Source organism: Tenrec ecaudatus, chromosome 4 (genome assembly GCF_050624435.1).
Source record: "Tenrec ecaudatus isolate mTenEca1 chromosome 4, mTenEca1.hap1, whole genome shotgun sequence".
Lineage (NCBI taxonomy): Eukaryota > Metazoa > Chordata > Mammalia > Afrosoricida > Tenrecidae > Tenrec > Tenrec ecaudatus.
The window spans coordinates 13022748-13036866 of NC_134533.1; the positions used below are offsets into that span (position 1 = coordinate 13022748).

General features: G+C 54.0%; 1 protein-coding gene across 1 annotated transcript in view; it reads right to left on the reverse strand.

The window, feature by feature from the left end:
- CD6 (CD6 molecule) overlaps positions 1-12211 on the reverse strand; it is a 38344-nt gene extending 26133 nt beyond the window's left edge. Inside the window, 1 exon segment of the mRNA XM_075547559.1 lies at positions 12151-12211. Within this exon segment, the coding sequence (XP_075403674.1) occupies positions 12151-12211 (61 nt within the window).
- Between the last annotated feature and the right edge of the window lie 1908 nt (positions 12212-14119).

A 14119-nucleotide genomic window follows, 5' to 3' on the forward strand; every position in this document is an offset into this window, starting at 1 on the left:
CACCCGAGGTGGCCTAGGGACCAGCAGGGACAGGCCGTCACGCCACCCCCTCTCAATGCCTCCCCTTGCCCGACCCACCTCCAAGCTTCTGCTCAAACAGATCCTTCTGCCAGAAATATCTTTTATGTTTCCCTTGAACTGACTATTTGGAAGTGTAGATGCACACAGGAAGTTGCAACAACAGCAGCGAGCAGTCCCTGTACCATGGCCTGCCTCCCCCCCCCCCCCTGCAAGCCCCCATAGTGGCATATTGCCTGAGTCTGGTACCTGACCTAAACTGGGAGGTTGGCTTGAAGTCGTCTTCATGCCGAACAATAGTTGGTGTTCACTAGTAAACAACAACAACAACAATCTGCCGTGAGCACTCTGATCATGAAGAACTGTCTCTATGGGATCAGACTGAAACAGCGACTGGACAGAGAGGCCGGGCGTGTGACGTTACAACTCTGAACAGGGGGGCGAGATGGAGAAGAGAGAAAACTCAAAGATTGTCACGGGGCCGCTGAATTGTACATCTCGAAACGGTTGTGCTAGTGTTGGCTTAACGGCATCTATTTTCATCCACAGCAAAGGACACTTTAAAAAACACATCAACAACCACAGCCACCAGGAGGCTGCTGTTGGCAGAACACAAGCAAGCAGACTGCAGGCTTTCCTTGGATCCCTCTAGCTCCTGCTTTGCACCGACTCAGTCACGACCAAGAAAACTTTCCATCATTGCCCCTCGACTCCTTCTGCTACCCTTCTCTGTACGGGAGAGCCCTCTTGTGTGGCTGGCCAGGCCTCCTCAGACAGGGATGCGCCCCCCCCCCCTGCCCCCAGAAACTCTCCCTCTTCGGCTACGGAGGCCTACTGGGAGTTCAGGCAAGCAGTTGAGAACATGGGTTTGCAGACCCACAGACATGAGTCTAAAACCAGCCTCAGCCACCAACCCGCCCAGCACAAAATAAATGGTGCTTCCACCCACGCAGTGGTGCTTTCTCCAAGGTGGCTGTGCAGGTGAGACGGGATTCGCATGCTTGGAGAATGGCACACCCGCGGCTGTCCAGTCGGTCCTTGGCCCGTGGCCACCCCATGTGTCTCTGAGTTAAAGTCTGCTCCACTGGGCTTTCCTGAGGCTGGTGTTTCAGCCAGGACTTCCTTTCAAGGCCCTTCTGCACGGCTCCCATCTTTTGGTGAGTCACAATGCCCAGGGCCTTCTGAAGAAAGCCGAGTCCCTCGTAATGGATGGAGGGGTGCTGGGCGTAGTCATCCTTGGGGAGCTCTGCTGTCACCTCTGTCGTCGTGGGCTGACCCTTTCCTCACGGCACTCGAAAGGGCTCAAGGACAGGTCTGCCTTGCACACATCCCAGCGTCAGCCCAGGGCCTGCCATAGGGCAGGTGCCGACCACAAGGAACCTGAGGGCACCTCTGAGCCAAGCTCATGGGCCTCCTTAATGCCACCTGGATTCTTCCTTCTGGGTGAGCTGGGCCACGTGAAGTCAGGCAGCCACTGCAGAAACCATCCCCAAGAAGTCTCCTAGGGATGTGTGGCTCACAGTCTCTGTGAGTGACTGGCCCCTCTGCCGTGAGACCAGAAGAAATGTATGATGTCCTGCTGTCATTACCGAGTGTTTTGATCAAGGATTCTACAGAAGACTCTGATCAAAGGAGGAGGGAATGAGAAAATAGAATCTCAAGTGCTCACAGGCTCCAGATTTTCTGGGGCCATGGGGGCTGGATGGACCCTCTTAACGGCTGCCTGGAGATCATCCTTAAACCATGAACCAACCAACCAACCAAAACTCTGATTCCCTGAAGTCCCCTTCAACCCGAATCATATCGTTCAGCTCAGGGAGTGAAGAATGTCCGCCTTGAGCGCCGTGCTCTTTTCAAGAGCTCATTGCTGGGAGCAAATGGATAGCAACATGTCTTTAGAGATAAGAAATGTAGAGGGAGGGTGAGTTTGTGCTAACAGGGAAGGAGCAATTTCTAAAAGAATGATCCCACAACTGGAAGAATGGCATCAATGAGGCTGAACCGCCGCGGAGGAGCGGTTGAACGGCTGTGTGCGTTGCTCTCTATGTTCTCAACAACAGCGGAAATCAAACAAATCATCCAAGAAGAAGACTTCCAGGCATGCCCAGGACCTCAGAGACCCTCCCTGGACCGTGCTGAGCTACGTCAAGGCCCACCTAGTGGTACAAAGAGGACCATTAACCACGAAGCCTTGAGTTCACACACACACACACACACACACGCACATGGATTGTTTAGCTCTTGCTGTGTAACATTTAGACACTAACTCTCTTAGCACGGCGGGGTTGGGCCATGATCTCCATTCATTTTCTCATCATGGACGGCTGCGTATGTCTGGTGTCTCGAAGGCAGTCACAGGAGGAGCCCTGACCGGGCACTGGTTAGGTGCTGGGCTGCTAATCGTCTGGTCGGCTGTTGGAAACCACCAGCCAGCCAGCTCCCCCAGAGGAAGACATGCTTTCTACTCCCGTGAAGAGTTACAGTCTCGTAAACAAACAAAAATGAGGCGCTGATACCAAGGGCGCAAGTAGAAAGAAAATGTTTTGAGAATGATGATGGCAACATGTGTATAGATGTGCTTTGTGTATGGGTTGACAACGGGTCTTTGTATGAATTGTGACAAGAGCTGTAAGAGCCCCCAATAAAATAAAAATCTTTTTTGAAAGAGAGAAAGAAAATGTGACTGTCTCAGAAACTCTCAGGGCCAGTTCTACCCTGCCCTGCAGGGCTGCTGTGCCTCTGCAATCACCCGATGTCAGGGAGTTTGTTATTTGGGAAGCAAGCTCAGAGGAGGCCTGGTGATGCTGTGGTGAAGCACTTGGCTGCTTAACCAAACGGTTGGCCCTTTGAGGCCCGCCAGCTGTCCTGCAGAAGAAAGATGTGGCAGTCGGCAAAGATGTGCCAAGATGCCTAACCTGGCCCCACAGGCTTGCCGTGAGTTGGAATCTAACTCGGCAGCGGTGGGTTTTGCTTGGCCTTGTTTGAGGCAGGCACCGGAGAAGATAAGCAACACCCCTGGGGGCCCAAAGAGCTGGAATTGAGAACCCAAGTCGGCCTGAATCCAAAGTCCACCTTTCTACATGGCAGGACACTGCCTGGGCCCTTGAAGCTGGACCCACTTTGGGGTGAGGTTCTGAGATAGGGGGGGTTCTCCTCTCCTCACAGGCAGCTGGCCCTCAGGACAGCAGGTAGTCTGAGAGGGAGGGAGGGAGGGAAGGAGGAAAATTGCCCAAACAAGTTACAAAGCAACCTGACTGCCATTCAGTGGGTTCCCATTCATAGCAACCATGCGGAAGAGGATAGAGCAGTCTCTAGCTTTGTGAAATATTAACTCCTCGTCGGCCAATCAAATCCTGGCTAATTCTAAAAGTGTGTTCCCCCTGCCTGCTTCCTCAGAACCCAAACACCAAACCCGTTTCTGTCCTGTCCAGTCCACGGCAACCCTGCGTACTACCGAGTGGAACCATTGGGCAGGGCTTCCTTGGGGCCGGTCTTGATGGAAGCAGACTGTCAAGCCTTCCTTCTGCAGCACCACTGGGTAGAATCCAACCATCAACCTTCAGGTGGGTTATCGAGGGCAAACCATGTGCAGCCCCTGGAGGCCCCCAAGGGGTCCAAGAAATGATGCAAACATGAAACAAAAGCCCATGACCTTTGGGTGGACTTGGACTTAGGGTGACCTCGTATGATGCCCACAGCTGTGACTTCAGAGGGGAGCACCAGCTCTGTCCCGTGTGCAGCGAGGAGCTTCACCATTCGAGCCTCGTGGGGACTCCTAGGGGCTCCTTGAAGAACATCCCTTCTCCCTCTCTATGAGATGGGGACTCCGTTTCCCCAAGCTGAAGGCAGGGGAACACAGCTGGGTCCATCGTCAAAGGAGAAACACCATGGCTGGATTTCTGTCCAGATGGGCGGGCGGCTTCCCAGGATCCTGCCTAGTGTAGGCGACACACAGCCCACCCCCATCATCTTTCCTCGGGATCGCTGTTCCCCAGAGTGTGGGGCGCATGCCCAACAATACCAGAGGTTGGCTCTGAACGCCACTGGATGACGACATGGGGTTACAGTCCCTTCTGTCCCTCTGAGCCTCCCTTTTTCCCAGAGGGAACTATGACGTAGAGCTTCGGGCCTGCCTTCCCTCAGAGAAACAGGACTGCTGCACCTCCTCCAGCTAGAATTGAATAACATGGTTTCATCTCCACTGCTTCAGCTTCGCCATCAGATTAAAACTATGTATAATGGGATTCTCTTTAAGTTCTCATAAAGTTGCTTCTCAAAGTTTATGCATTTCAAGTGCAAGATGAAGACGGGATGTGAAGTACATTGCTGGGCAGCTGGCAGCTCCATCAGGCTCTGGGAAGGCAGACCAGGGGGTGCAGAAACACCCTTCCCCACCCCTTTGCCCAGAAGAGAGGCTCTGAGAACTCAAAGAGCCATCACCTGATGGGGAGGGACCGGAGAGGATGGAGGGACTGTGGCTGGGGAAGGGAGATGGGACCTGGGACCCCAGACACAGCAGGCTTGCTCGGGGCTGAGCTGAGTGGCCACCATTCAGGCTCCACAGCTCTCTGGGCTGCAAGGTGCTGAATGGCTCCCTGAGCAAAGCCCCCTGGGATTGGCACATCTGGGCGAAGCGTCAGTTTTGCGTTGGCCATCACTTGCTCACCTGTGATTCGGTGGTCCTTCACGCCACCTCTGTCTTTGTGGGGAAGAAGAGTATTTGGCCCTTGGAGTTCTTCACTGGGAGAAAGATGAGGCCCAGTGACCCCAAGAAGATGCCCGGCCTCAGACACCCACAGGGACAGTTCTCTTCTGTCCTGCAGGCCCACGCCGAGTCAGAATTGGCTCACCGGCAGTGATGGTTGGTTGGTTTTGGAGAGTTTTTCTCACAGATGTGACTGAGCGATTGACTTTAGTCTTTTCTCGCAAGACGTCTCACAGAGCCCTCCGACTCGCTGTCCTAGAGCCTCAGGTGGGGCTTCCCTCTCAGCCCTCCTTGTCCCTGGGAGGAGGGAGGTTCTTCAGCTTCAGACCCCAACCGCTCCTTGAACAAGTGCCTACCCTTTGTCATCCCCTAGATTGGGCTATAAGTCAGTTCGCACATCCGGCTGCTAACAGGAAGGTTGGAAGTTCCAGTTCACTCAGATGCACCTCAGAAGGAAGCCCGGTGATGCACTTCTGAAAAACTAGCTATCTGAGGACAACAGGACATCCCCTGACAGAAGGGTCACCAGGGAGAGAGGAGACAGTTGGGATGCAGTATAGCACCGATGAAATATACAACTTTCCTCTAGTTCTTGAATGCTTACCCCACCACCACTATCATGACCCCATTTCTACCTTACACATCCGGCTAGATCAGAGCATGTACAGATAAGAGCTGGAAACACAGGGAATCCAGGATGGATAAACCCCTGAGGCCCAAAAATGAAAGTAGTGATACCAGGAGGGGAAGAGGAAAGTGGAGGGGAGAATGATTGACATATAATCCCTTCCCAGGGAAATGGACAACAGAAAAGTGGTGAAGGGAGACAGCAGTGGGTGTAAGACATGAAAAAAAAAAACTTATAAATTACCGAGGACTCATGAGGGAGAGTGGGGGAAGGGGGAAATGAGCTGATGATCAAGGGCAGGAGTAGAAAGACAATGTTTCGAGAATGATCATGGCAACATTGTACAAATGTGCTTGACACAGTGGACTGGTGTATGGATTGTCATAAGAGCTGTGTGAGCCCCTAATAAAATGATTTTTAAAATTTTTTAAAGACCATCTGGGGCACAGCTCTGCTCTGACGCAAATGGGCCACTGTCGAGTCCACAGCCGCTCGAGAACAATCGTTTCTCTGCAGATCACCGGCCCTTCCTTGACCTCCACTGCCCTAACGGCCGGGCCAACTCCCTTCCTTGTCAGGGAGCCGCGACCGGAAGCCAGGCACCCATCATGTAGTGCATGCCTCCAGTACATGTCTGCAAGGTGCAGTGGGGCCAGGCAGAGAGAAGGGGAAGAGAGCTCAGAAGGGAATTTTCTCTGGGTTTCACTTTGCCCAAATGGGCGGCAAAACCCGGGGTGAAGACCTAGGTGATTAAACAGCAACAAAAGAGAAAAGAAACCAAACCGTTGAGTTGAGTGGGTTGGTTCTGGCGCCTAGCGACCCTAGAGGGTTAGGTTTATATGCAGAGGGTGCAGAGGTCCAGCCCCACGGAAGGAGCCAAATCCAACCCACTTCTGTTGAGTTGGTTCCAACTCACAGCGACCCACGGGGATGGAACAGAGCGGCTGCAACAATGGGCACGCACACAGGAGCGATTGTGAGGCTGGCACGGGCCCAGCCGGGTGTCCTTCCATTGCGCCTAAGGTCCCGACGAGCCGATGGGCCATCGAGCCGCTGACCTTTTGGTTGGCAGCCAGTGGTGAACCACTGTACCCCCAGGGATCCCTGAGAGTACCCAACAGGCCCGTCCGCCATGCCGGGGGTAACATGTCTTCGGTTTTGTGAAGCCAACAACCAGGAGGAATGGCAACCCAGTCGACCCGTTTGAGATGACTGCCTGTCACGGGTCCAGAGCTTGGTGGTTCAAACACAGCCAGGGACAGGCGCCTTCAAAGACAGGCCTGGCGATCTGCTTCCCAGAGTCACCGCCTCGGAAATTGCTGTGCAATGGCTCTGCTCTGCCCACGGAGGGCGCCGTGAGTCATCATGTTGTAAGGCCAACAAGCGTCCACGGTGGGCGTCAGTTCACAATCACCCGGCAACAAGCTCTCCATTGCAACAGAGTTACAGCAGGAAACAGGACACACAGTCCCCACAGAGAGAAAAGTCGGTCTCCCCCAGGGAATCTGTGCCCCATTCTGGACAATTTTCCTGTTCATCAAGGAGGGGAGCCCATGGGGAAATTTCACTGCCTTCTAATTCCACTTTTTGACAACCTCCCCACCCCACCCCCGCGTAAAAGTGCTCTGAAAATATGAAGGCCCCTTGACGGGGGTAAGAACGTCGGGATGATTGGGTGAATGCAGCGTGGTCAAGGTCACACGTCCGCATGGCGTGGAAGTCGCGTGGCGTCTGTGAGTTGGTGGGGAAAGTCCTGAATGGGAGCTGCGTTAGGATGCGGGATGTTTAGAGTTTGTCCACGCTGTGAAGGAGCGGCGGACCTCATCCGAGATCCTGAGTCGAAAACGCCAGAGAGTTTCCTATGTGTGTCGATCTTTTTAGATTACATTAGAAGAGTGAATCTTCACATTGTATCTAAATTCGTGTTTTTACCTGTGATGCCTTCTCTAGGAACTTGTGAAGGTTTTGTTTCTTGGGCGTATTGAAAGAATTTCTCAATCAAGTTCATGTCCAATTGACATTTTTCTAGTTGCCACATTTAAAAACGTTCACACACACACACACACACTGTATAATAAATTTTTGTTTCCACTGCTTTTTTTTTGTAGTGGTAACTATATTACAAAGAACCTCAACACAATGTTGCTCCACTCATTGGAAACATCGTTCCTCCCTGCGTTCAATAGACCGTCTAGGAACCACCCTGTCAATGTTCACCTTGTCTTAAAAGCTGAAGAAATGCTCAGTGCCGGCCATTTATTTGAGGGCTGCCTTGACCTCGTGTGACGGCAAGTGAGCCTGGTTGTCTCTTTACAACGGGGACACAAAGTTTCCTTTCGAAGCCACTCGTGTATCAGTCCCATCTGCCGGCAGTGCGAGAGCACTGAGCAGGGAGCAGGGTGGGAGCGTAGCAGGCAGAGCAGAAGTTCTCAGGGTGAAGATACATGCATTTACGACGGTTGGTCTCTTGCCCTCTAGAGCAAAGAAGAGTGGAGGAAGCAAAGACCCCAGGAAGCAATTCAAGAACAGGACTAAGGGACCCTGCCCAGGAGCCATGGAGAACTCCACCACCCTGTGGCCAGGAGAGCTAGCTGGGACCTGCTACCACCACGGACTGCTGAGATGAGTCACTACAGAAGGGCCTAGGCAGAGTGGGAAAAGTCAAAATGTAGAGCGAAGCTCAAAATCATAAAAAAAGAGAACACAGGAGGGAAAAAAAGAGGAGCTGATGCCAGGGCTCAAGCAGAAAGAAAATGTTTTGAAAATGATGATGGCAACATATATACAATGTGCGTGACACAATGGATGGATGGATGGATTGTTATAAGAGCTGTAAGACCCCCCCCCCCAAGATTATTTTTAAAGAAAAGAGAGAGAACAGACATATTGATCCAATACAGACTGGTGTAACACACGCACACACACACACACACAAAACACCCCACCAAATTCACAGCCATTGAGTCCATTCTGATTCATCGTGACCCTCTTGGACCCCTGTGGGTTTTCAAGAGTGTCACTCTTTACAAATGTAGAAAATCTCACCTTTGTCCCATCACGTATACAAGGGAGCTCCCAACGCACATGGAAAAATCCCACGAGGTTTTTATTCCATGTTCCCATGCCCTTTTCCAAGCCACCTTCCACACGTACAGCAGGAACAATCCATTGCAGTAATAAAATTCACGTAGCCCAACCTATGAAAAGTATCATCCCACCTGCAATTCCTCTAAGGTCTTCCTCATGAACTAGTTTCCAGTCTCCCCCCACCCCACCCCCAAACACACACACACACACACACACACACACACACGGTAACGAAACCTGTTGGCTGCATGTGTGACGTTTCCAACCCTGTGTGCTTTGGGGGACCCCACGCAAACTCACGTCTTCTAACGGCTTCCAGCCGAGGGGACCTTCCTTGGCGACCCTGGTCAGCGGCCTGGATGGTCTGAGGAAACGTAGACTCCCAACTTGATGGGGTCCCGTATCCACCAGAGGCTTACCCCTGGCCTTACAATGACAATGAGTGTGTCACCGTGAACTGGGGGGAGATGGGGTTTGAAATGCGTGACTTTAAAAAGTGAAATGCTCTTACTACTGATACTCCCACTAAGGAAGTACCCTGAGCAGCCCTTAGAGATACAAAAACAGTTCTTGAAGCACCGAGCAAGGAAGGGCCAGACATACGGAATGCGAGTCATTGACCTCTGCGCTGCCGTGCAAGGCGGGAAAATCCCTGGGCCTTGGTTACTGCCCCGTAGGGTGTCAGGTCTGGATATTCCCTTTGGCCCTATCTGTCCAGAGCACCCAATTCCATGGAGGGAGGGTATCCACACAGGCCATTAGAGTCTCCTGGCTTCCCCCCACCCCCCAGTCCAGATATCTAGTCACCCGCTCAACTCCTTCCTCCCCACTGGCCCGTCAGGAAAGTGAGGCCCAGAACTGCTACTGAGAACAGAGCACCCACTTCTGGGAGCCCTGGTGTCTGCTCTGGGCAGCTGACAACCCAGCTCAAGCCGGGCAGAGGCTTCTAGCGGTGAGGCCCAGGATCCAGAGCCTGGGAACATGAGAGGGGCAGTCAGCCACCCACTCACCAGAGGGCTACAGTCCCTGTCTGTCAGGGTCCCCAAGGGCCAGACTCCCCCAAACAGTGGTCTCAGCGTTGAAGGGAGGCAACCCCACCCAGTTTCCTGGAAGCAGCTCTGAGGTGGGGGCTGCAGGGCTTCCTCCTGGCCTCATTCTCTCAGTTCCTCCTTCTCCATCATTTTCCCCACACGGTCCTTAGCTGCCAGCGAGTCCACTCTGACTCCTGGCATCCCCGAGGGTGCTGAGTGGGAAGTACCCTGGGGGCTTTTGAAGGCTGTGACTGGACCCCGAGGGAGCAGATGACTGAGCCCTTGGGATGGTCATCAAGGGCTCCACAGTTTGTGTGGCCCCGCAGCCCTCTGCCCAGCTGCACATATGTATAGTCTCACTGAGTGCGTGTTCTTTGTAACAGTCCGGGTTGTTAAAAAAAAATGGCGGCGAACACAAATGTCTATTACAGGTCCCGGCAAAAACGGATAGGGCCAAGGAGGTCCCCTGCAAACCCACTGAGGCTGATCTTGCCTCTGTGGGTCCAGGGGGTGGGGTGGGCACCTGCTGGACACAGACGGCCAGCACACGGCCTTCAGGCCACCCTGCTCGCAGCAGTCCACAGGCCAGCCTTGACGTGTGTTGCACCAGGAGTCGCAGGCTACCTTCCCGCCCAGTGTGGGTGGCCGGTCCCCTATGGTGCCCTCCCCCCCCCCCCAGCCCCAAGGTCTCTGGAGTGGGTTTGCGGAGCAGCATTTAACACCCTTCAAGAGTGGGCGGGGGCGCTAATTCCCCCACCCCCACCCCACCCCGTCAAAGTGCTTTCGGTCCTTCCGGAAACCCAGGCAGGAATGATGCTTTGGAAGGAGGATGCTTTTCCCAGGTCCCCCTCTCCTGACTCCGCCTCCCACCCCGCACCCCACCCCCGCTCTTAAGAACCAAGGTCTTTGCATCCTTTTAAGTTTTTGCTAGAACCTGTAGAGACATTTGTGTTCGCCACCATTTTATTTTTCAGTGTTAAGCCTTGACGACGACCCTCAGCTCTTTGTTACTACAGGCATTGGCAACATCGTTCCTCCCTGCGTTCAATAGACCGTCTAGGAACCACCCTGTCAATGTTCACCTTGTCTTAAAAGCTGAAGAAATGCTCAGTGCCGGCCATTTATTTGAGGGCTGCCTTGATCTCGTGTGACGGCAAGTGAGCCTGGTTGTCTCTTTACAATGGGGACACAAAGTTTCCTTTCGAAGCCACTCGTGTTTCAGTCCCATCTGCCAGCAGTGCGAGAGCACTGAGCAGGGAGCAGGGTGGGAGCGTAGCAGGCAGAGCAGAAGTTCCCAGGGGGAGAAGATACATGCATTTACGACGGTTGGTCTCTTCCCCGCTAGAGCGAAGAAGAGTGGAGGAAGCAAAGACCCCATGTAGCAATTTGAGAACAGGACTAAGGGACCCCGCCCAGGAGTCATGGAGATCTCCACCACCCTGCGGCCAGGAGAACTGGCTGGGCCCACTACCACCACGAACTGCAGCTAGTGATGGCAGGGTCCCCACGGCTCCTGAAAGAGATACCGGCCCAGAACTCACAGGGGCGGTTCTACCCTGGGTCACTGTGAGTCGGCAGCCACACGAGGGCAGTGGGGTGGTGGAGGCAGTGGGAGAAATTAAATGCAGAGCAAAATTCACCATGGGGGGGGGGGGGGGAAGATCCTATTTGTCAGTCTGATAGAGACGGGTGGAACCCCCCCGAGACAATGACCTTGAAACCCCCTTCAAGCCTGGAACTGGGTCCACCCCCAGGAATCCACTTTCAGCCAAACACTAGGCATGGCTGCGAAGATCATTGTGGTGTCCAGAATGAAGACCTGCTTCCAAATAGTCAGCCCACCAGCCCAGAAGGACAGTGTTTGCCCCAGAATCACGGCCGGGCAAGAAGGATGGACAAATGGAAACAGAGGGCCCGGGAGAAGGGGGGAAGCGTGTGGTTGCCTTGAGGGAACTACAATGGAGGTCAGGAAGCAAGATGGGGGTGAACTGTTGACTAGGGAACAAGTGTGCTCCGATCGCTCTCACCCAAACTGCAAGGGAAGCGTTCAATAAAGAAATCGATAACGGTTCTCCGGGGGAGTCAAAACGGCCAGACACTGTTCGCCTTCCTGAGCTCTCTGCCGGGCTCTGAGCTCCCAGGGGAGTCAGGAGTTGGAAGGGGAAGAGGGCTCAAGACTGTGCCCTAATCTACCCATGCCCCTCTGGCTGTGCTGAAGCCCCCAGAGGGACACAAATATGGAGTTTGGGGTGGACCACAGTTACTGGGGGTCCTCCCTGGACAGTACATGGTTCCCTCCTGGGAAAAGAGAGAAATCAGGGGGCTGGGGGGGGGGGGAGTCCCTGAGCCTCTAGGTGGGAGGCATCCTCCTCCTCAGACTCCCGAACCCAATGCTGAGATAGCACGCGCCCCTGTCTTCTTTCCCACAGGAGGCTTTGTAGAAAGGGGACATCTGAGCCCTCTGCATGGCCCCTAGCCCCTGAGGGGGCTCCTGATCCCTCTCAGAGTCACAACTGCTGTCGGCACGGCTGGCCCCCACCTCGCCCCAACACCAGGGGACGGCCTTGGCTCAAAGGGTCCAGAAAGGAGTGCGTGAAAGCACGGCCCAGAAGTGGGCCAAGAAGGCAGGGCCTCCAGTGTGAAAAGGTGGCACGAGGGGGAGGGAGGAAAGGGTACCATACCTTCGAGGGCTGCCGTCAGCCGGCCCACCATCATGAAGAAGAGCCACATGCCGGGGGCCATCCTGGTGGTTACGCGTGCTCACCAGTGGGCAGTGCCATCCTAGGTCCGCGGTGGACACAGCGTTGCTGCCCGCTCACCCGTCCTGCCCGGGCTGCTCCCGCGATGTGTGTGTCTCAGCTGCTTTCTCTCTTGATTGCCTGTGACCAACCCAGCCTGCGTTGCGAGTGGCTCACACGCCTCTATGCTGTTCTGCTTGTGGTTTGGTCTCCAGGAAGTCAGGCTGGGGTGACAGGGGATAGCGGGGAGAGCCCCCAGCTGCCTCTGCCTTGAGCCCCCTGAGCCCCGCTGAACTTCCTGGGTAATGGGGAGAGGCAAGGACAGGCTTCCCAAGAATGCCCAACGTGGAGGGGCAATAAGAAACAGGGCAGGTGGAAGGGGAACATTTCACTCCTGGTGACCGGAAGAGGGAGGCCTGGTACTGAGTAGATGTTCAATGAATAGATGTTGGGAGGATGATGAACAGGGGAAGGAAGGAAGGAGGGAAAGAACGAAGGAAGGAAGGAAGGAAGGAAGGAAGGAAGGAAGGAAGGAAGGAAGGAAGGAAAGAAGAAAGGAAGGAAGGAAGGAACCGCTGCCTGTCCCATCCCACCAACCCTGGGCTCCGGTGGTACTACATCGCAAGGCTTTGCTTGTCCTTGGGTGCAATGGCTGCTGGGAAGGAGGAACACACTTCTAGAGAGGAGAGCATCCACCTCTCTTCAGAGAAGGGTCAGAGCTGGATTGGCCCCTATCTCCTTCTACAGAGAAGGGATCTAAAGCCCAGGTGTGAGCTGTCCCCCCTGAGATATCGCAGAAGGATTAGCTCCCCTACTTCCAGGTCTGGGTTGGGCATTCCTCCATGGGAGGCCAGAGGGAGGGCTCATGACATCAGGCATGGAAGCATGGCCCAGAAGGATGAGCAGGATGGAAAAGGAACAGCAGGAACCCAGGTTTAGAGGCATGAGACCCCAGCTTGCTAGACCCATGCTGAGTTGGCCGGTTTGGCTGAAGTGGATTCTGAGCGAAAGAGATAGAGAACAAGTGTGTTTAATTTGCCACGTATATTCCCAGAATTGGTCATTCCAAAACCAAACCCACGACCACTGAGTTGAGCCTCACTCTCAGAGACCCTATCCCGGTCTCCCGAGACTATAAGCCTTTACAGGGACAGGTGGGCTCATCTTTGTCCTGTGAAGCAGGTGGTGGTCATTGGGTTACCAGCCCCAGCAGGGCTTCCTGTAGTCAGCACGTGACAGAGGTGTGTTGAGCGAATGAATGGATAACTTCATTCAGCCCTCCAAGCAGAACCCTTGAGGAATCTGAGCCCAGAAGCAGGAGACTGGTTCCTCCTGGCCCTGACCATCCCTGCCCGGGCCCTCCCATGAGATTCTCTACCCCCATGCTTGTGTGTCTTCATTTGCTCACCTGTGAAATGGGGAGCAGGAGGCCTCTCCCATCCTGTCCGCACCTTTGTGAGTCACAGGGAACTGGGCTCTCCCAGGTGGAGACCCTGCCCAGCTCTATGGACTAATGAGGCTCTGACACCAACTTGAGGCTGCCCTCTGGTGGAAGGTCTATAGTAGCACACACTAGTGCCTCAACCCCTGCGTTCAATTCCTTTTCAGACATGCAAAGACCCATTGGCATGTGATGGTCTGAAATGGGCCCTGTCGAAGTGGAAGAGAGGAAAGCTCAACCTTGCTGTTAAGGTGCCTGTAATTCACAAACTCAAATGACCAAAGTACCGGTCGGAGGTACGGGAACACAATGAAGGGACCCCAGCTGATGGGCAGCTTCCTAAGAGATATGCCTTTGCCTGGGCTGGGACGAATGGCCAGACTTCTATTTCTGGCACTATGGTAGCCAGAGTTATCCTGAAAAATTTATTCTGATACAAAAGACACCCCACCCCAATACAGGATAAAATAG